At 34.4% G+C, this 22,626-nt stretch overlaps 1 protein-coding gene across 4 annotated transcripts in view; it reads left to right on the top strand.

The window, feature by feature from the left end:
- Positions 1 to 22,626, top strand: part of LOC123545699 (sideroflexin-2-like) — a 42,945-nt gene that overhangs the window by 118 nt on the left and 20,201 nt on the right. The window contains exons 1-5 of one of the 4 annotated variants that reach the window (XM_053524653.1): positions 199 to 350; positions 9,774 to 9,910; positions 11,250 to 11,407; positions 13,751 to 13,921; positions 20,052 to 20,150. In XM_053524653.1, the coding sequence (XP_053380628.1) occupies positions 11,253 to 11,407; positions 13,751 to 13,921; positions 20,052 to 20,150 (425 nt within the window). In that variant the 5' untranslated portion in view covers positions 199 to 350; positions 9,774 to 9,910; positions 11,250 to 11,252. Of the gene's footprint in view, positions 1 to 198; positions 351 to 4,323; positions 4,519 to 6,793; positions 6,873 to 9,773; positions 9,911 to 11,249; positions 11,408 to 13,750; positions 13,922 to 20,051; positions 20,151 to 22,626 lie in introns of those variants that run through there. The other 3 variants (XM_053524656.1, XM_053524655.1, XM_053524654.1) reach the window with 3 other exon arrangements.

Here is a 22,626-nt window from a genome sequence, read left to right on the forward strand (position 1 = left end):
CAGGCATTTAATACAGTATTATACTGTTTAACAGATTTAAAATGATGTCTATATTTTAAGTAAATGAAGGGGATATAGCTGGTTATTTTGTAAAATGAACCTAAAGAATTAAAGTATCTATGAACCCAACGAACCAAAACTGCCGACATGCACTCCTTTTTTTTTCATCAGACTCAGTGGTCTGGATTACCTGCCCCTTCCTATCGTTATACTTTCAGAGTACGACCGGGAACCAGACAACAGACTCAGTAGATCAATTTCATTCAGCTGCCTTACCTGTCAAATAATAGACACATTCACTGCTACCAGTTGTTACTTTGAAAAAACCGGATCCTCGCATCAAATGGAATGTAGCTGTTTTGTGATATTTTCATTTATTATACCTCACATAAATGTCCAGTGCAAATTTCCCATTAGTTTAACTTGAATAATATATCATATTCCCCAGTGATTTTATAACACATGCGCAAAATCGTAATTTTCAATTTCTGCGCAGGTGATATGATCCATAATTTCATATCACATGCGCAACAGCGTTATTTTGTTTTTCTGCGCATGTGATATTATTTTTTCATATCACCCGTTGAGAGATTGATACTTTGGAATTGATTAAAAGACGGAGTTGATAAATTTTCAGACGAGGTGCTTATATAATTATACGTTAGGATTGAATTACCCTTTTCTGGTGCTCTTGCATGTGCGAACACGGCCGAATTTTCTTTTTTATGCTACGTGCAAAATATTTTGAAAACAATTTTTCATCAAATATTGAATCGAAACTACCACAATAAGTTTGGAAATGATCTAACTAAGAAAATGAGTGCTCACACTTATATGTTTCATTTAGAAAACAGAAAGTTACCGCCGTTTTTCGAATGCTACTGATTGACGCAATGTTGAAATATTAGAATAATTATAGGAGTCAGCGATATGTTTACAAACGTCTCGACTAAATCTATCAAAAAAGTCTTATTACAAAGCAAAGTCGCCACAAATTATGAGTGCTAACAAGTAAGACTCTTTAATTCTGTCTTCATTATTTGGTTAGAAATTACTTTTTAATGTTAAATACATTAGCTCTATTATGTTGATTTTCCAGTAAATGCTTTGACCCTTATACGTTTTCGGTATAATAAAATAAATATTACATTCCTGAGAGGGTGATATGAAACATGTTCACCCCTCGAAATATGAATATAGACCTCGGCTGGCGCCTCGGTCAATATTCATATATCTCGCGGTGAACATGTTTCATATCACCCTCTCAGGAATGCAATATTTATACAGTGCTTTAGGGTATAGTGGATTTTAGGGTATAGAGGATAGGTTGATAAATTTTATATTTAGACTTGAATTATTGTATAAATTTTCATATCATTCTTTTACTGGCATGCAAACAGACATTCTGACATTCATTTTAAATATTTGCTCATTGTGTTATTTTTCATATGTCATCAAATGTAAAAAAAAAGCTATCCACTATAGACTAAATCAGTGCATATGTAAGAAATGTCAGTGAATGAAAAGTATTTGATAGAAATTTAAAAAGCTGAATGTTTTTGAAAAGAGAATACATTATTATTCTGATTTATAGTAAAGAAGTCTTGGAAAGTTTGTTAAGATGTGGATTTTAAACTAATAATGTAAAAAATGACCAAAGCTATCCTGTACACCCTAAATCAGCTCATATGTAAACAATGGCGTGGAGAGAAAAAACACATGCATTTCTATGAAAAGCTGACTGTTTTAAGAAGAATAGATGTTTTCTGTCTGATATACTAAAAAAAAAATATTATTGTCATTTCTTCGAATTGGAATGCAGGAAAAATTAGTTAGCTATCCGCTATACCCTAAAGCACTGTATACATATATGGCAAGAAAATTGTCTTTTCAAATTCAATAGGACAATAATATAGAAGGCCAGTTCCCTAGACAGCAAACTTATTCATCCAGAATCGGTTTTCTGGCCAAAGTACATGCATAGGCCAGGGAACCGGAAGTTTATAAATAATTTCTCTGCTGCTGAAATTCACATTGTTAATCCCCCTCCGTGGCGGAGGGATTATAGGAATGGTCTCCTTCCGTCCGTAACAAAATCGTGTCCGGTCCATATCTTTTGAACCCATTGACATATTTCCATTATAATAACAACAAATGTTAAACTCACCAAGGCGATGTGCAGAACCCATATTCCAACTGTGCCGGGTCAAGGTCAAGGTCACACATGCAGTGCGCATGTTTCGGATGGCCCGCTTCAAGGTCAAGGTCAGAGGTGAAAGGTCATATGTGTATATTGCTCACCATTGCCATGGTCTTGGTTTTTAGCTCGACTATTCGAAGAATAGTCTAGCTATTCTACTCACCCTGGCGTCGGCGTCGGCGTCACACCTTGGTTAAGTTTTTGCATGCAAGTACATACAGCCATCAATTAAAGGCAGCTATTTCTAAAAGGCATATAGATTTGAAACTTATTTTTTCTTTTTCTAGATCAATTACCAACCTCACTGGGTCAAGACCCATAACTCTGACATGTATTTTGAGCAAATTATGCCCCCTTTTAGACTTAGAAAATTTTGGTTAAAGTTTTACATGCAAGTTACTATCTACAAAACTAATGCAGATATTGATTTGAAACTTCACATGTGTCTTCGGGGTTATAAATCTAGTTGATAGCAGCAAGTCCCATAACTCTGACCTTCATTTTGGCCAAATTATGCCCCCTTTTGGACTTAGAAAATTCTGGTTAAAGTTTTGCATGCAAGTACATACAGCTATTTCTAAACGGCATATAGATTTGAAACTTATTTTTTCTTTTTCTAGATCAATTACCAACCTCACTGGGTCAAGTCCCATAACTTTGACATGTTTTTTGAGCAAATTATGCCCCCTTTTAGACTTGGAAAATTTTGGTTAAAGTTTTACATGCAAGTTATTATCTCCAAAACTAATGCAGATATTGATTTGAAACTTCACATGTGTCTTCGGGGTTATAAAACTAGTTGATAGCAGCAAGTCATTAACTCTGACCGTCATTTTGGCCAAATTATGTCCCCTTTTGGACTTAGCAAATTCTTGTTAAAGTTTTGCGTGCAAGTACATACAGCTATTACTAAAAGGCATATAGATTTGAAACTTATTTTTCCTTTTTCTAGATCAATTACTAACCTCACTGGATCAAGTCCCATAACTCTGGCATGTATTTTGGGCAAATTATGCCCCCTTTTGGACTTGGAAAATTGTGGTTAAAGTTTTACATTGCAAGTTTCTATCTCCAAAACTAATGCAGATATTGAATTGAAACTTCACATGTGCCTTCGGGGTTATAAAACTAGTTGATAGCAGCAAGTCCCATAACTGATATGCATTTTGGTCAAATTATTCCCCCTTTTGAACATAAAACTCTTTTGATATTTAACCTTTTTGGGTAATATTTTCCTGCTTCTGGGACAATATTTCGAATAGTCGAGCTTGGCTGTCTTACGGACAGCTCTTGTTATTAATTTTTGTTTTCCTTTCGCAGATCTCTTTTCTGTTCACTTACATTTCTTTTTATTGAATATCTTCCCTTTAATGATACTATAAATAGCTTTTTTGCAACATTTTTATGCCCCCGAAGGGAGGTATATAGTTTTTGAACTGTCTGTCAGTCTGTCCGCAATTTTCGTATCCAGTCCATATCTTAGTCTTCGATGGATGGATTTTCCCTAGCTCAAAGGTCAAGGTCACACTTAGACGTTAAAGGATAGTGCATTGATGGGCGTGTCCGGTCCATATCTTTGTCATCGATGGATAGATTTTCAAATAACTTGGCATGAATGTGTACCACAGTAAGACGATGTGTCGCGCGCAAGACCCAGGTCCGTAGCTCAAAGGTCAAGGTCACACTTAGACGTTAAAGGATAGTGCATTGATGGGCGTGTCCGGTCAATATCTTTGTCATCCATGGATGGATTTTCAAATAACTTGGCATGAATGTGTACCACAGTAAGACGACGTGTCGCGCGCAAGACCCAGGTCCATAGCTCAAAGGTCAAGGTCACACTTAGACGTTAAAGGTCATTTTTCATGATAGTGCATTGATGGGCGTGTCTGGTCCATATCTTTGTCATTCATGCATGGATTTTAAAATAACTACGCATGAATGTGTGGCACAGTAAGACAAACTGTTGGGCCCAAGACCCAGCTCCGTAGGTCAAAGGTCCTAAACTCTAACATCGGCCATAACTATTCATTCAAAGTGCCATCGGGGGCATGTGTCATCCTGTGGAGACAGCTCTTGTTACTATTGGTTGTAGGGAAAAAACGAGACCACTTTTATGTGGTATCTCCTAAACCCCTTGAAGGATTTTCATGAAACTTGGGTCAAATGATCACCTCATCAAGACGTTGTGCAGAATTCATAAGTCAGCCATGTCAGTTCAAGGTCAAGGTCACAGCTAAAATCAAAGGTTTACCCTTTCACTATCCATAGCAGTGGCGGCGGATTTAGCTGTCTTTCAGACTGCCTTGTTCCTTTTGGTAGGTATCTTGCATATTAATAACAGGGCAGTAGACAACTTTTGGGGACAGATACCCATACCCTCAGGAAGGTGAATTTTTCGACATTTTAAGACGAAAAGGGGAAGTTTAAGCCATGTATATGTAACTACTTTTCACATTTATTAATACTGTTTTCAATCATTCTTACTGATGTGACTATATTGCAACAGTAATCTCCCTTAGAGGCACTATATAATATTAAAAGAAAGAGTTTATATCTATTTGTGTCAAACAACCAATCATCAGGGGAATTTTCTTCTGAGAAAGAGGAAAAAAACATATTATTTTAGAAGGGGAATGGTACCCATATTCGGCCCCAAAAATGGCCAAACGAGTGCCCTGAATAACTTTACTAATTTGACCACTTCAGCAAGTCATGCCCTTGCATTTATCTGTGTTTACCATGTCGACAAAGTGTCATCACCGCATACTGTCCACCATATCGGTATGATATAAACTGTAGCATTGTTTGCAGGTGATTAGCAAATACAAAGGACATGGTTTGCTGAAATGATAAAATTAATGAAAATAGTGACATATATGCATGATTACAAGTTACCAATATTTTGAAAGAACAAGAAAAGAAGTGTTGTCATCTGTAAAATAAATCTAAGCTGCAGGTTTCTTATTTATCCCCCGCCACGAATGATAGGTGTTATAGGAGTGGTCCTCGTCTACCTGTTAATCCTTTAGTGTGTCCGTCCTTAACTGTTGTGTCTGCTTCATATAACTTTAACCCCTTGAATGATTTTCATGAAACTTTGGTCAAATTATCACCTAATTAAGACGATGTGAAGGACTCACGAGTCAGCCATGTCAGCATAAGGTCAAGGTCACAACTCAAGGTCAAAGGCTTGAGCTTTCTATTTTGTGTCTGCTCTGTATCTGCTAAACCCCTTGAAGGATTTTCATGAAACTTGGGTTAAATGATCACCTCATCATGAGGATGTACAGAACTCATGAGTTAGCCGTGTTGGCTCAAGGTCAAAAGTTTGAGCCTTCCATTTTATGTCTGCTGTGTATCTCATAAACCCCTTAAAGTGTAAGGATTTTAATATGACCAGTCAGAGTTGTAACTGTTTCAAGTTATCGCAGTTTATAACCCATTTGAGTTATTGCTTATACTTTCATAACTTGTTTCAGTAATCATGAAATATTACCAAACCCTCCTGTGCCAATTTCTCATTTTGAATGAGATTAATGCAATTATTTCCTGAATCCTTGAACTTTTATCTTTCCTGCTAAGCAGTAAAAATTTTTACTCAAGGCTGATCAAGTTTTACGCATCAGTTTTAAAGCTATAAAACTCTTAACATCCCATTATGCTTATCAGGTCATGATCAGATTAAAAGACAATTGGATTAACCACAGTTTACTACTAATTTCATTTTAAAGGTCACTTTGTGAGAACAGCAAAAAGACTTTTTTTTTGAATAACTTGCCTGAGTTGACTATATTTTATAACTAATACAGGTTATAAAATGCTTGAATTATGTTGAAAAAGTAACTGAAATAGGTTACATTACTTAAAACAGTTACACCCGTGACTGATGACTTGATTGTAATATTCCCCTTATCAAGACGATGTGCAGAACTGAAAATTCACCCATGCCAGCTCAAGATCAAAGTCACAACTTAAATGTTTGAGCCTTCAATTTCCTGCCCCCCTCATTTTCTGCTTGAACCACTTGAAGGATTTTCTTGAAAATTTGGTCAGGTGTGTTCACCTTATTGAGCCAGCCATGCAGGCCTAAGGTCAAGGTCACTATAAAATACATTTAACAATGTCAGTGCTTCCACACACTACTATCAACCCTTTCACTGTACATAACAGCGGTGGGGGATATAGCTGTCTTTCAGACTGCCTTGTGTTCAATTGGCATTGTGATCTTTTTGAGAGGGGATTGAAGTTTTAGCCTTATACTTGTCTTAACATGTGTTGTTAGATGTTGGATATCTGTTTCTTAGTTTAGTTTTTATTTTAAAACAAGAAATCTGGAAATTTTTCTTGTCATTTTGAAATCCTGTGGTATAATTCTGAAAAGAAATGTGTTTTTCAGAAGAAAAGATAAATCAGCCCAATTATAAAATGTCTAAACTCATAAAACACAGCAACTCAATGCCCCTTTGTTTTGATATGCTACGGTATGTACACTTATTGTTCTTTACATTAGTCAGTATAATAGGTATATTATGTAATCAAAGACGGACATTGATTAAACATTTGATATTATCCATTGATATTTTGGGGGAAAAAATTTTGTTAATTTAAAGTACTTTTTCATGCAGTCATATAAACATACTAGATGCAATTATTAAGAAAGAAACACAGTGTTAGTTCTTTGCAGTAGATAAGTTTTGAAAAAGGAATATATTGTTTCGCTTGTGTTGGTTTGTATGTCAGTTGGTGCATCATTTGGTTTGTGATCAGTGACTGGAAAATACTTTGTTCTACATGGTGACTGCCTGTGGTTAGAAGATGAACCCTGTTGTTCTGTGTTAGTAGGTCAAGGTCACAGTTTCCTCCACTGAAAACCGATATAATAATAAATGGATAGAGCAAAGGCCCAAGGCTATCTAACTTCATAGGATAATGACTCCTTATGTGTAAAATGTCAAGGTCACAGTGACCTCAATACTGAAAAATATATTTGGACAGATGTCAGTTGTTTTTGGCCATTTGCTAACCCTAGGTGTTTAGGGGTCAAAGGTCAAGCTCAGAATGCTCTATAGATTGAAATGGTTTCCAACCAATAGCAAGAGAACGGAACTTATTTACTATTATGTTATGGGATGAGTGTTGTTGGTCAGATGATCTTTTCTGCCTTTAGTGTCAGTATGTCGTGGTCACTGTGACGTCGGAACAGAAATTTGAGAACACTGTCACTGGACTGTCAAACTGCTTAGGGTGATTTTCTGTGGATAGGTGACCCTATGGTTTAGAAGATTAACAGGTCACAGGTCACAAACGCCTTTAACTTTATTATAAAAAAAACTTCATAAATTGATATTCTGTGATTAGAATTAAGACAGTTTTAGATTCGCTGTATGAAGCGCTGTCCTACTTGCCATAGGATCTGCATCCACAACTGCATCTTTTGTTGCACTTTACCATTATCTAGGGATAACTTATTTTGCCCGCCCCTAAACATAAAAAAAAGGTAAAATCATCAGAAAACTTACCAATTACATTCACCCAGTAATTAAACAGTAATATAAAATGAAGTCAGCACACTATTGTTTTTAGTATTGACCTGCATTTATGAATATTTCATATTGTTGTGTAAATTATTGCTTAATAGCGGTGTAGCGATATAACTATAACATAAAAACAGAAAATATTAAACAGGCTACAGTCTTTTGATATCAATGTTATCAGGTCGAGGTTGATATGGGCTGGAAGGAATGAGGGAACCGAGCCCCTTCCGTCCATATCTGCCAAGCTTGATAGCATTTATCAAGAGACAATTGTATGTTGTTCTATTTATCATGAAACTCATACAAGCTACCTAGAACAACATATATCCTCATCTCTCATTTCATAAATGTTGACTTCTGAAGCAGAATTATTAATAAATTCATATCTCACAGATTTGGACATTCATCCGCCCCTGAATGACTTGAACGGAACAATATGGCAGCCATACTGATTTCAACTCCGACAATGTTTAATGACTTTCTGATATTCTTATGAAAATATAACATCAATGAAATAAACTCTTATCTGCGTGCAAATCATCCTCTTGAATAAATCAAAACATGCTTTTTTCCCCACTTTATTAAACATTTGAGTCAGACAACTACATGTCAGAAGCCCTTAAAATTTTACTCCCAGTTCCAGACTCGGTCAGAGATACTTTAAACTTTGAGTTTAATCACTAAATTTACACTGGTCCAAGAAATAATATTAACAACACAAACATTTTTGCTAATATTGCTAATAATTAATAAACAGGGTCGTAAGAATGGGGTGTGTCAAGACCCACAAAACTTCACACACTTGTTTACTGTGATAATCTGACATGTAGTACATATGTTTCATATTAAACTCTATATTGTATTTTTACAAAACTGAGCCCCATTTTCAACTTCTGTATTCATTAATTTGACACGGTTGTTGAATAGTCAACCAATTGCTATCTGCTGAGAGCTCTTGTTTCTAAGGGATTGTCACCAATACTTTAAACGTTTTATTTTAGAAATCTATTGATCAGGGACCTATACCTTTTTAAGAAAATGTAAATGTAGCTCAATCTATAAGGAAGTTGACAAGTCAAACCCCTTCAATTTCTAGAGCACTGGAGAATAATTCCCCTTACTAGTATCAGTCACCAAACACTTTACAAACCATACCCTCATGATTTTACAGAAAAAAGATCCTGTGTGACCATGAAATAATCGAGTTTGTAATTGACTTTTGTCAGGTCAGTGTACAACAAACAACAGAGTCTGATGGCACTGATCTTATTAGACTTTGTAAAGAATGAGAAATTTCTGTTCAAAATGCACATCCAAAGCATTTTAGGCTTAACCCTTCAATGGATTAACCCTTATCATGCTGGAAACGATTGATTCTGCCTTTGCGACCAGTGTAGATCATGTTCAGCCTGCACATCTGTGCAGTCTAATCAAGATCTGCACTGTTCCCATTCAGTCAGTATCTTTTAGGTAATCACCCCTTTTAACAGTAATGGCACTTTTCAAATTGAAAGATGGACAAGTTCATTATAGAAATTTAGCAGGGTAAGGGTTTAGAGCTTCCTTCACAACCATTGTGCCCAACTTTAATCTGCAATCTTTAAAAGATATAAGTTCAGACCTTCTGGAGTTCCATAGGGATCTGTGCTTGTACTTTTTGGCATTTTTTATGACCTGCCATAAACGTATTCACTATTAAGTATGTCTATTTGCAGATGACACTGCAACAATACATGTTACTTCTGTCAACAAACAATCAGAAGCCTTTCAGAATGTCCTGTGAAAGTAATCACCTCACAATTTTCTGCATAATAGTGTTAGAATCTCTAACCTCAGCAAAATACCTTTCTTTGAATAATTATGTCAAACCGATAATAGAATATTTTGAAAATAAATCCCTCACAAACTCTTCTGATTTTACAGTAGATCATATTACGGGTTTTGCTGTGGAAATTATTGATAAAGATATGAGATAGGTAGAAGAATTTAAATTGGATGCTGAAATTTGATATAAATATAAATATTCATATTTTCAGATGAGTTAACAACTGGTTTAGGAGATACATCAGTCAGGTACCTAACATTGTGATATCTGCAAAATATGTGGTCAACATTGATGGTATTGATAATCCAAAACACAGTGGACTAGTGACATATTATAAGTAATACAGATGTAAGTATCTCTTTTACATTCATGTATAAGTTAGGAGAAATAAAATCTATGTAATTTTGTGGGATATGATTTAGTTAATTTATGATTTATTTTGTTGTTGCATAACTGTAGCTAAAGCTTTTGGTGAAAGACCAGTAGTGGGTGTAAACTTCTTAAACTGAGCTTTGGAAACAAGTCTCAGATTTTCATTATTCGAGCACAGTTGTGCAAAAACTATCATTAAACCTTACCCTGCTAAATTTCTGTAACGAACTTGTCCACCTTTCAATTTGGACAGTACTATTAATTGTTGAAAGGGGTGCTTACTAAAAATAAACTGATTGAATAGCAAACAGTGCAGATCTTGATCATAATGTGAATTACGGTCCTTTTTTGTTTATAAAGCATTGGAATATCTTAGCATTTCTTGGAGACTGGATTTTGAATGCTTGTTTTCATCATTTGTTGAGAATGTATGCTAAGAAATGTAACTCTCATTTGCAATATATCAGAACTATGGCTCTTTTTAACTAAAAAAAATAGTATTTATTGGTTCAGATTTTTTCTTTAGTTCAGTTTTTACCAGGTTCTTCAGTTGACAGAGGTTGGCGATGTTTTTGGGTAGAAAGGCGGACAGATTAATGAGTGGACTGGTGTGTCATGTTGTTTTTCTTATTCAACAACTTTAGTTTTGATTGAATTATTGAAAGAAATTTGGGCCTGTAAATAGCTTAAGTTAAGATTGCATAATGTGATCAGTGGGGTCAAGGTCAGTGTCGGCATAGCTTAAATAATCTGTATGTATACTTGTAAATTCCATCATGGCACAGTAGTGTAAGGCATTATGGCATAAGTGTATTGAACCTTTTTGAATGTAAATATTTTGGTGGGTGGGGGATAGGTAGTGGTTCTAATGCAGTTAATAAGCTTTTTTGTTATAAAAAAAGAACCATTTAGATGCTGTAGAGTTAAAGTCAAGATTACAGTTGCTAAAAATAGACAAAGAATTGCTAGGATCATCAAAAAGGTGATTTCTGGTTTATATATTTAGTTAAAGACTAGCACTGGCTCAAAACCTGTAGAGAGGACTGTCACAGTAAGTTTTGTGTGGCCGTAGAGTTTAACGCTGAGATTCTTCACACAGTTTGCTTATTTTATTACACAGTCACCAACGTTCATCTATATTTCAGCAATGTGTCAAAGTCATGCTTTGATGTCTGTTTTATATACATTTAACTTCAGCATATTAGCATACTATAGCGGAAGGATTTGAATGTGTAAACTTTAACTAATCATCATAATGTGAGAGAAAATAAGTTGTTAAAAGTATACCATTATAACTATTATATCTTATTTGCAGAAAATGGTAGAAGAACGTGTTGACCTAGATAAACCAATATGGGATCAGAACACGTTTATAGGACGTCTGAAGTACTTCACATGGGTTACAGACCCTAGGCTTAGCTTGTCCTCTAAGCAAAGCTTGCTCGAAGCAAAAAAGCTCATTTCTCAGTACAGGTGACACTTTTTCATACTTAACTTATTTTCTTTACATACCATTAAAGGTAGTTCTGCATATTTAATACATCTGAAATTATGGCTTCATTTTGTTTATTAGGATAATCTAGAATAAGTTCTGGGTCCAGCAATATGCAAGCAATAAATGTCTTGTATTAACTGATAAAACTAGCAACATTTACTTCCTTTTAAAGATTAAATAATATATGATGACATAAACAATCGCATGTAAATAATTATAATTCTTGGTAATGTCATAAAATCAGCTATAAATTGTCATTGGCCAAGATCTTGAAACATAACCTACATTTTGTTACATAATATACGAGGGGCGTTCAATAGGTAATGTTACTCTGTATGTAGTTCCGTAACCACTTGTTATTTTAAGATGCAGTTTTCAGAACATTATAGAGCAATTTATTGGCAACACGATGTTACATAAATTATAAAAATTGGTAGATTCAAAGTAAAAATATAATCATTTGAGTGAGGTGTACTCTGGTATACTGGACAATTTTATGTCCAAAATATTGAGATTGTAATATGCAATTCCTTGATTCCACTATTCAACAACTAGAACTAAAGTTCAATTTTCAGTTTAAACAGATAAAACAAATCATGATCTTCACAAAAACATATGAAAACTAAAATAAAAAAGTTTATGACAGTTTTAAATTGAGTGTGTATATTTTTACTCGAAAAATGATAAGGTGAGTACAATAAGCCTCTGCAATTTTGTCAGGCGCAATAATCATCGATTAAAAAATCTTGTATTTTAAGTTGATACTAGTATCTTAATTCTCGATTGCGAAACTAGTTCTTACAACTTTGATTAATCGCTCTCAACACCCATTCAAGATGGAATCAACCTCGAGTTTAGATTTTTTAGTTGTGTTGTAAAATTAAAAATGCAATAAATAGTTTAAAACAAACGCAAACGCATCACAAATTGCTGTACCTCGTAGAAAGATGATAGAATTTTGCGATTTTATAAGTTATTCTATTTTTCTAAGACTCTGGATGCCCAGGACAAACCTAAATTATAATTATGGTCCAGTGTACCTGAGTACACCTCACTAAAATGATTATATTTTTATTTTAAACCTGCCGATTTTTATAATTTATATAGCATTGTGTTCCCAATAAATTGCTCTATAATGTGCTAAAAACCGCATCTAAAAATAACCAGCGGTTACGGAACTACATCTGGAGTAACATTACATATTGAACGCCCCTCGTACATTTTATTTGACCATATGATAGAAAATAGATCAGTTGATTGCTGTGATAAGTTTCATTAAGATCTATGTTGTAAGATATTTTCTGAATGCAAAAAACATTGTTACAGTTACGATTTTCCCTAAAATTTGCATAAAATTGTAAACTTGTATGATGTCCAAATTTATCATGGTGCAACTTTTCAACTGTAAGCAGAAATTCTTTTTTGTAATACAGCAATCTTGGTCAGTTTCTGTTATACTGGATATATGTGTTTCCATACCAAGTCTCCTAGAAGAGAATGCTATCATCTTATTAAGCATAAAAATGTTTCAGTGCAGATTATACCTCGGATATTCCTTTCATATTTGGCTTTGAAATTGCAATCTTTTAAATTAAGTTTGCAAAACTTACAAATTTTGGCAAAAAAGATGGAATTTATTTATTAATACATTACAGCTTACATTTTTAGAATAAAATGTATCTTTGAAAATCAGCCGTTTTTTTCCTTCTTTATAAAGTACGGGTAAAAGGACTTTTTCCCAATTTAAAAAGTTTTTCCCCCCCAATTTTCAGCAAAAAAGTCCCAAAAAGACAAAGGAGAATGGTCAAATTGTTAAGTGGTTTGGTAATTTATTGACTTTTATGCAAAAGAGATCCTAACTTTACAAATGTCATCGATTGCTTGTAATTTTATGAGAAGTACAGGCCTATGTAGGGCTTTTATTTCTGTTGATTAGAAAAACAGAATGACACCAACAATTCCCAAATTGAGAAAAAATGCTGCAATTTTTCCCAATTTAGTCCATACCAGACCTTTTCCCAAAGTGACAAAAAAAAAACAGAAAAAAAAAAAAAACAGAAAAAAAACCCTGAAAATTCTAAGGTAATACACCAATAAAAGATATTGTTCTTTGCTCCATGTAAAATTCAGTCACTTAAGATCCATTTTGGTTTACTGGTAGTTTCTAGGTTTTGCCTCAGTCATAGTCATTTACCACAAGACATTTATACCTTTGCTTCGAAACAAAAAAGAGCTGTTAAATGTATACAGTGAAATGCAAGTCAGCTGTAGTCGGGTACCATCATATATAGTAGCTTTGTGTTTACACTGACCTGTTGTAGGAATGGTGAAGAACCTGAAGGAACCACAGTTCCACAGCTAAGACAGGCACAGAGAATGTGTCTATCTGCTTTCCATCCTGACACAGGCGAACTGCAGAATGTGATTGGTCGAATGTCGTTCTACGTTCCTGGAGGAATGATTCTCATTGGTGCAATGATTACCTTCTATAAGTATGTAGTTGAAATATATGATTTCTTTTCTTCTATCATTGTTTCTCATATTATTAGCAATTGCTGTAACAGCTGTGTAATACTATGTAACCAAATAAAACATATATGAATTGATTTTGCCTGTATACTTTGGGTACAGTTCACTTATTGAATGGATATTCTAAATTAAGACCAGCCTGAGGCTAATTGTCTGTGAACCATAGGTTGTCTTGTTTGTGAAATTCTGCTAGGATTAGAATCATGCTTTAGAAACTTCAGTGAACTTCTGTTGTAATGCTTTCCCATAGAAAACAGTGATGGACTTCACATAATTTAGAATGTGACTATTTATTATGCCCCCCTTCGAAGAAGGAAGGGTATATTGTTTTGCAGATGTCGGTCTGTTGGTCGGTCAGTCGGTATGTAGACCAATCCAATCCGTTTCCGGATGATAACTCAAGAACACTTGGGCCTAGGATCATGAAAGTTGATAGGGAGGTTGGTCATCACCAGCAGATGACCCCTATTGATTCTGAGGTCTGTATGTCAAAGGTCAAGGTCACAGTGACCCTGAAATTAGAACGGTTTCCGGATGAAAACTAAAGAACACTTGGGCCAAGGATCATGAAAGATGATAGGGAGATTGGTCATGACCAGCAGATGACCCGTATTGATTTTGAGGTCAGTATGTCAAAGGTCAAGGTCACAGTAACCCTGAACAGTAAAACGGTTTCCAGATGATAACTCAAGAACGCTTGGGCCTAGGATCATGATTGTTAATAGGGAGGTTGGTCATGACCAGCAGATGACCCCTATTGATTTTGAGGTCAGTATGTTAAAGGTCAAGGTCACAGTGACCTGGAACAGAAAATGGTTTCCGGGGAACAACTCAAGAACGCTAAGGCTTATTGTCAAGAAAATTGAGAGTGAGATTGGTCATGACCAGTAGATGACTCCTATTGATTTTAAGGTCATTAGGTCAAAGGTCAAGGTCACATATGCCAGGAACAGTTGAACGGTTTCTGATCTTCTTGTCCAAAACCACAGGGCCTAGGGCTTTGATATTTGGTATGTAGCAAAATCTAGTAGTCCTCTAGCAAGATTGTTCCGATTATTTCCCTGGGGGTCACATGGTTTATTTAGACTTATGTAGGGAAAAACTTTGAAAATCTTCTTGTCCAAACCACAAAGACTAGGGCTTTGATATTTGTAATGTAGTATCATCCAGCGGTTTTCTACCAAGTTTGTTCAAATGATCCCTCTAGGGTCAAATATGGCCCCACCCCGGGGGTCACATGGTTCATATAGACTTATATAGGGAAAAACTTAGTATTTTTATATCCCCACCAAACTTGTTTGAGGGGGGTATATAGGAGGCAGTTTTGTCGCGTCCCGTCGCGTCCCGTCCTGTCGCCTCCCAAAATCTATTATCTCAGTTATTACCAAATGGATTTGATTCAAACTTAAAATACATGTTCCACCTTATCACCCATATCATGTGACACAAGGTGCATAACTCTTGACACCAAGTTTTCATGAATTATGTCCCCTTTTACTTAGAATTTAAGGTTAATTTTGTTGTATTTTCACTATATCTCAGTTATTACTAAATGGATTTGATTCAAACTTAAAATAGATGTTCCACCTCATCACCCACATCATGTGACACAAGGTGCATAACTCTGACACCAAGTTTTCATGAATTATGTCCCCTTTTACTTAGAATTTAAGGTTAATTTTGTTCTATTTTCACTATATCTCAGTTATTACTAAATGGATTTGATTCAAACTTAAAATAGTTGTTCCACCTCATCACCCAGATGATGTGACATAAGGTGCTTAACTCTGACATAAATTTTTTATGAATTATGTCCCCTTTTACTTTAAATTTAAGGTTGATTTTGATGTATTTTCACTATATCTCAATTATTACAAAATGGATTTGATTCAAACTTAAAATAGATGTTCCACCTCATCACCCACATCATGTGACACAAGGTGCATAACTCTGACACCAATTTTTCATGAATTATGCCCCTTTTTACTTAGAATTTAAGGTTAATTTTGATGTATTTTCACTATATCTCAGTTACTACTGAATGGATTTGATCCAGACTTAAAATAGATGTGTCATCACCCACATCATGTGACACAAGGTGCATAACTCTGACACTAATTTTTCTTGAATTGTGTCCCCTTTTACCTAGAATTTAAGGTTAATTTTGATGTATTTTCACTATATCTCATTCTGAATGGCTTAGAGCCAAAGGGAAGTAACCTTTTTTTAACTTTTGTACTGGGGTTCTTCCCCTTAAATTCAAGGAATTAGTCTATTTTTAGAAATCCTATTTTTAGATTTTCAGTATTTTAGGTATTTTTCTAACTTTTTTATTATAAGTCCTATGTAAAAAGTAAAAACATTTTTCTGTGGTAACATGGGTCGGTAAGACACTTTTTTATATTCAATTTTAGTGTATCTCTAATATTAGAGATTTAATATATTTACTTGTATTACTATACTAGTATTATACTAGTATTACTTATATGTGGAAGCCCAGGATGAAGTACTCCAAAGTATTTTTAAGATTCCTTATGGTTGCCATTCTTCTGTTACAAGACCGTATGGTGGGGGTATGAGTCACTCCTGTGACAGTTCTAGTCATGTCTATAGCCTACATCATTCAAATTTGGACAACATGTATTGTTTTAAGTGGCAAGATGAACCTTGACATGAGTTGACCTTGATCTTGACCTAGTGACCTACTTAGACATTTCTGTAGCTACAGCCTTCAAATTTGGACCATATGCATAGGTTTGTGTACTGAAACAAACTTTGACCTTGTTATTGATCTAGTGACCTACTTTCACATTTTTGAAGGTACAGGCTTCAAATTTGGACCACATGCATAGTTTTGCATTCCGAAATAAAATTTGACCTTGATTTTGACCTAGTGACCTACTTTCACATTTCTCAAACTACAGCCTTCAAATTTGGCCCACACGCATAGCTTTGTGTATCAAAATGAACTTTGATCTTGAGATTGACCTAGTGACCTACTTTCACATTTCTGAAGCTACAGGCTTGGACTGCATGCATATTTTTGTGTTCTGAATTGAAATTTGACATTGATTTTTACCTAGTATCTACTTTTACATTTCTCAAGCTACGGCCTCCAAATTTGAAGTACGTGCATAGTTCTGTCTACCGAAATGAACTTTTTACTTGAAATTGATCTAGTGAGCTACTTTCATATTCTCAAGCCACAGCTTTCACATTTGGACCACATGCACAGTGTTTTGTTCCGAAATAAAATTTGACCTTGATTTTGATCTTGAGCTAGTCTTGAAATTTGGAACATTCAAAAATGGCTCAGTGGTTGGTGCCAAGATCACTCTGTGACCTCTTGTTAGGTTAATAGGTTAAAGGTCAAGGTCAGATTGGACCAGAACAGTAGAACTTTTGTTTACTGTGAGTATATAATTTCTGTTACTTGTGCAATTACTGAATGCATCAAGGGGGGCATTTCGTGTTCAACGAGAGTAGTAAAGGCCTCACTTTAGAATCAATGACGTCATCTCGTTTTTCATTAACATATAAGGACCTAAAGGCATATTACTCATACATGTATTTATAGCGTAATGGCTTAAAAATTTCATTAGCATATAAGGACCTAAAGATACATTACTCATACATGGAAAAACGAGATGACGTCATTGATTCTAAAGTGAGGCCTTTACTACTGACGAGCTCTTGTTATCCGATATTTTTTACTTTCTACCTTTTGTACATGTTAAATAATTACAAAAACATTACTCTACACCTTTCATTTGTCAACTTGATTGACAAAAATGCATTTATTTATGTCTTCCATGGATGGCAAGCAAAGATAATTTTTGTCTCAGACTATGTTTTTTTTTTCAGATAGTAGAACTAATGTTGTTTTCCTTTAATTAGCTTTAGCATCATCTTCAGTTTCAGAAAGGATTGTATGCTCAACATCCACAAGATCCAATGCTTTATAATTTTTTAACAACTTTTCATGAATCATCTGATGGATTTTCTCATAACTTAGTCAATAGCTTTGTTGGATGGACGTGTCTCAAATTTATTCATATGGTTCCACTTGGGTTTTTTATGGGCTGCCAAAGCTAAAAATAGAAAAGAAAAGCTTTGAACAACTTCTCATCATGATGCAGTTGATGGATTTTCACCAAATTTGGTGTGATGCATCCTTGCATTGGCCTCTCTCAGTTTCCATTCAAATGATTTCACTTGGCTCCTTCAAGGTGTCACCAGAGGTAAAAATAGAATTTTTTTTTAATATTTTCTTCTCATGAGCTGCTTGATAGATCTTCACCAAACTTCCTGTGTAGAATTCTAACATGGACCTCTCTAAAGACTTTTTGAGTGGTTATATATGACTTTTTTATGGGCCATAAGAGCTAAAAATGGAAAAATCTTCAAATGACTTCTTTAATGGGTCTTCAAAGAACTTGGTCTGTAGCATCATTGACAGAACCTTTCTCAAGATTCTTTAAGCAGATTTGCTTGACTGCATTTCAGGGGCTGCTACAGCTCCAAAAGTAAAACCTTTAAGTAATTTCCTCTCATGAACCACTTGATGGATGTAATCTCATATTGGCCAAAGGCGTCCTCACAAGTTTGTGCAAATGGTTACTTTCTCTTTCATGCCATGGTTCTTTCATATGTGTATTGAAATGATTTTTGTTGGCAATAAATAAAACTTTTGCATTAACTTTACTGATACTCTCTGTCTTGCTATATATTTATGGTCAAAAGATAGAGATAAGGTCTTTAGAGCTTTATAGCCCTCTGTTATACCTTAATAGATTTTTAGATCACCTGAGCACTAAGTGCTCATGATGAGGTATTGTGATCATGCTGTGTCTGCCGTCGTACATGCGTCTGTGTGTGTGTCAAGTCGTCCATTGTCAACATTTGTGTTTAAACGACATCTCCTCCAAAACCACTGAATGGATTTTGATGAAACTTGGCCATTATGTTACTTGGGTAGTCCTCTACCACTGTTGTTCAAACGGTTCCACTTGGTCCACTTGGTTGCCTGAGCTAAAAATAGAAAAAAACTTTAACAACATCTCCTCCTAAAATTATTTTGATTCATCAAAAAGCATGGCTGCCAGAAAGCGTGGTCACTTTTCCCTATATGCATATAGTGTGAAACTGCTTGCCCAATTTTAGAATAATTTTACACAAATGGTCCTTGTGTGACTCTCTACCAAGATTGATTTTGATAGAGGGCGTGGTCACTTTTCCCTATAATTATGTATATAGTTGAAACTTTAAAAAATCTTGTTGTATGAAACTGCTTGTCCAATTTCAGAATAATTTTTCACAAATGGTCTTGTGTGACCCTCTACCAAGATTATTCAAATTGTTTTGATTTGTCAAAAAACATGGCCGCCAGAGGGCATGGTCATTTTTCCCTATATGTATATTGTTGAAACTTTAAAAATCTTCTTGTGTGAAACTGCTTGCCCGATATTAAAATAATTTTACACAAATGGTCCTTATGTGACTCTCTACCAAGATTGATCAAATTATTTTGATTCATCAAAAAACATGGCTGCCAGATGGGCGTGGTCACTTTTCCCTATGTGTATAGTGGAAACTTTAAAAATCTTTTTTATGTGAAACTGCTGGCCCGATTTGAAAATAATTTTGCAGAAATGGTTCTTGTGTGACCTTCTTCCATGATTGTTCAAATTTTTCTGATTCGTCAAAAAACATGGCTGCAAGAGGGTGTGGTAACTTTTCTTCTCAGAATCAATAATAGCTAGAGCCTTGATATTTGGCGTGTGATATCAGATTTATAATGTGTACCATAATTGTTCAAATAATTGCCCTAAGTTCAAAAGTGTGTGTGACATGTATATAATATAGGCTAATTAACATAGAAGAAACCTAACTCTGTACTTATACAAACACACTTGAAGCCTTGTACAAAGGTGAGCGCTTAAGGGTCAATGACCCTCTTGTTGGGTAAAGCTCTGATTTGCTAGTATTGTGGAAAAGGGTGTAAAAAAATTCAGATAGTCAAAAAATCCTGTCATTAGAAAGCTAATGTTATTTGATTATGTATAATATTTAGTTTTGATGATTTATTTACAGGAGTACACAAGCTGTTATATTCTGGCAGTGGGCTAACCAGTCCTTCAATGCTTTAGTTAACTATACAAACAGAAATGCTGAGTCTGAGATCACACCAAAGTAAGTGGCTGTTCTTACAGGAATAATGCATGTATATTAAGAAAAAAACAAAATAAAGTTTTCATAAGAAAGAGTCATGACTGAATGATGGAGTCAGTGCTCAGTGTATTTTCGTGTTGAGTGATTCTCTACAAAGAACCTAAGAATACAGAGAATTTTCTTTCAATACTTTTATTTAGAAATTGTTTTTTATACATCACAGCAGTGGTAGAAAATGAGAAAATGAATTGAAATTTTTTGAGGAAGCAATGTTCTAAAACATGTAAAATTGCTTGTTTACTGACAGGAAAGGGAACCTGAGTAGTGCCAGGTGTACTTGAAATTGATGATGAACTATCAAACATGATCTCTTTTTCGTGAAGCCATATTAAGCGTAAAACACATAAAAATTACTGTTATACCTTAAACTGATGATGTAGAGAAGATGACTTAAGGCAGATGGTCTCTTAAAATTAAGGATCCTCTCTACTTTTAACGTAATGCAAATGTTAGAATGTCCGATATACTCTGTTTTTCAAGGGTTTTTTACATTTCATTAAAATTCGAATTATTGCTATTAGAACTTTCTGAAAGTGTAGTTTAAGATTAACATTTATTGATATTGTTGAAAATGTCAGTTTTCACTGTTTAAGCTGAGCACTGGTTCCACCTCTCTAATATAGGGTGAACATTTTCCCATAGCACCGAGATGGTCATTACTCTGTTCTTGGATATAAATAAGTTATCACATGCCTTCAGTATAAAGACAGCTGTATTTTGTTATGGAGTTGCCATCCAATCATATTTAAGTTTATTTGTAAAAACTTTTGTTTTGATAATTGAGCTGATTTGGGGAAGTGGGCGAAGGCTTGCAGGGGCAACCTGAAGTCTGTGGTGCATACACATGTTCGATATCTTAAAATTGAGACATGTGTCATTATAATGCAGTCCCTAGGGACATTTGTGTGATTTTTTTTGTCCAGAGCATTTCTGGGTACCATTTTGTAAGGGGAAGCTTGAGGTTAAATTTTAACTAGGGTGGACACTTGAAATCATGTCAGTTTTCATGGAAACCAAGATGTCGTCCAATATGGCCGCCATTTCATCTGCTATTGACTAGTTTAATTTTATCAAATATACCAATTAAGTACCCAGATATTTTAAATTTAATGTGTTTGATAACTTATATACAAATACATAGCTTTCTAACGATCTACACATCAAAGTCAACAAAGGTCAAGGTCAAGGTCATTTCAAGGTCAAAATGCAAAAAAGACTCTTAAAACACGTTTCTACCATAAAATAATTTATTTCTTAAACATAGATTTTGCCATATGCCTCCAGAATATATTTTGTGACAACTTGTTATCAATACAGAAAACAACAAATCTTAATTCAAGGTCATGAATTGAATACACTTGAAATTAGATGGAATTATGTGACACAACATCCATATGTAATTTGAAAGAAATAAAGGATATAAAATTACCATATTACATGTGATTGCATAAATTGCCTGAAATGTATGTCCATGTTATTTACATATATATGTGTGACAATGCATGCACAGGTAAAGTTCTCTTAAATTATTTCCACTTAAAGGTAATTGAAAATGCAGGTCAAGGTCATTTCAAGGTCGAAATGCCAAAAAAGGGTTTCTATTACTTTTGCATACATAACTGTTAATTCCATCACACAGTTTTAGCCAAACGTCTTGAATAATGATTTATAACATCTTGTCATTGATGCAAATTGCAACTAATCATATCTAATGGTCAATCATTTGGTCAATTATCGAAAATCACTTTCTTATTCTGGAACTAAAATTTGGAATAATATACCTCTCTTTGTACGCCAATCTGAAAATACTGAAAATTTCAAAAAAGCTTATTTAAAGTGGAAGTACTCTGGCTAACTTTCCTTCAGTCAAAATTATTATTCCATGCTTATATATAATTTTATGTTTGTAATTTTGTTTCTGTGATTTTTCTAACTACTGATTAACATTTTGTGTTTATTTCATTTTGTAATTGTTTAATTCTGTATTTAATATTATTGCTACTGTTATTTGATGTAAATGTTGTAAAAATGTTGAGGCACATATGGAAGATCGTTTTGGCGAATATGTAGCCTCGTTAAATAAAGTCTTTATTATTATTATTATTATTATTATTATTATTATTATTATAGTTATTGAATAATGATAAAACATCACAATCACACATTCAAAAGTTCAAGGTGAAAACAAAGTGAAAATGTTTAAAGTAAGAAAAACATGTTTTAGCTCTACATAAAATGGCTAAATTTCATTTGCTTTAAATAGGCAACATACATCCAAATATATGTATTTTCGCCACTTCCCATAGACACTTTTATTATCATAAGTTAACTGACATTACTATTATAACTGTGTTATGATATTACTAGGAATAATTTGTTTTAACACTTGTGTACATGTTGACCTTGTAATGACTTTGACCTTGACCTTGACCTTATG

Source organism: Mercenaria mercenaria, chromosome 15 (assembly GCF_021730395.1).
Source record: "Mercenaria mercenaria strain notata chromosome 15, MADL_Memer_1, whole genome shotgun sequence".
Taxonomy (NCBI): domain Eukaryota; kingdom Metazoa; phylum Mollusca; class Bivalvia; order Venerida; family Veneridae; genus Mercenaria; species Mercenaria mercenaria.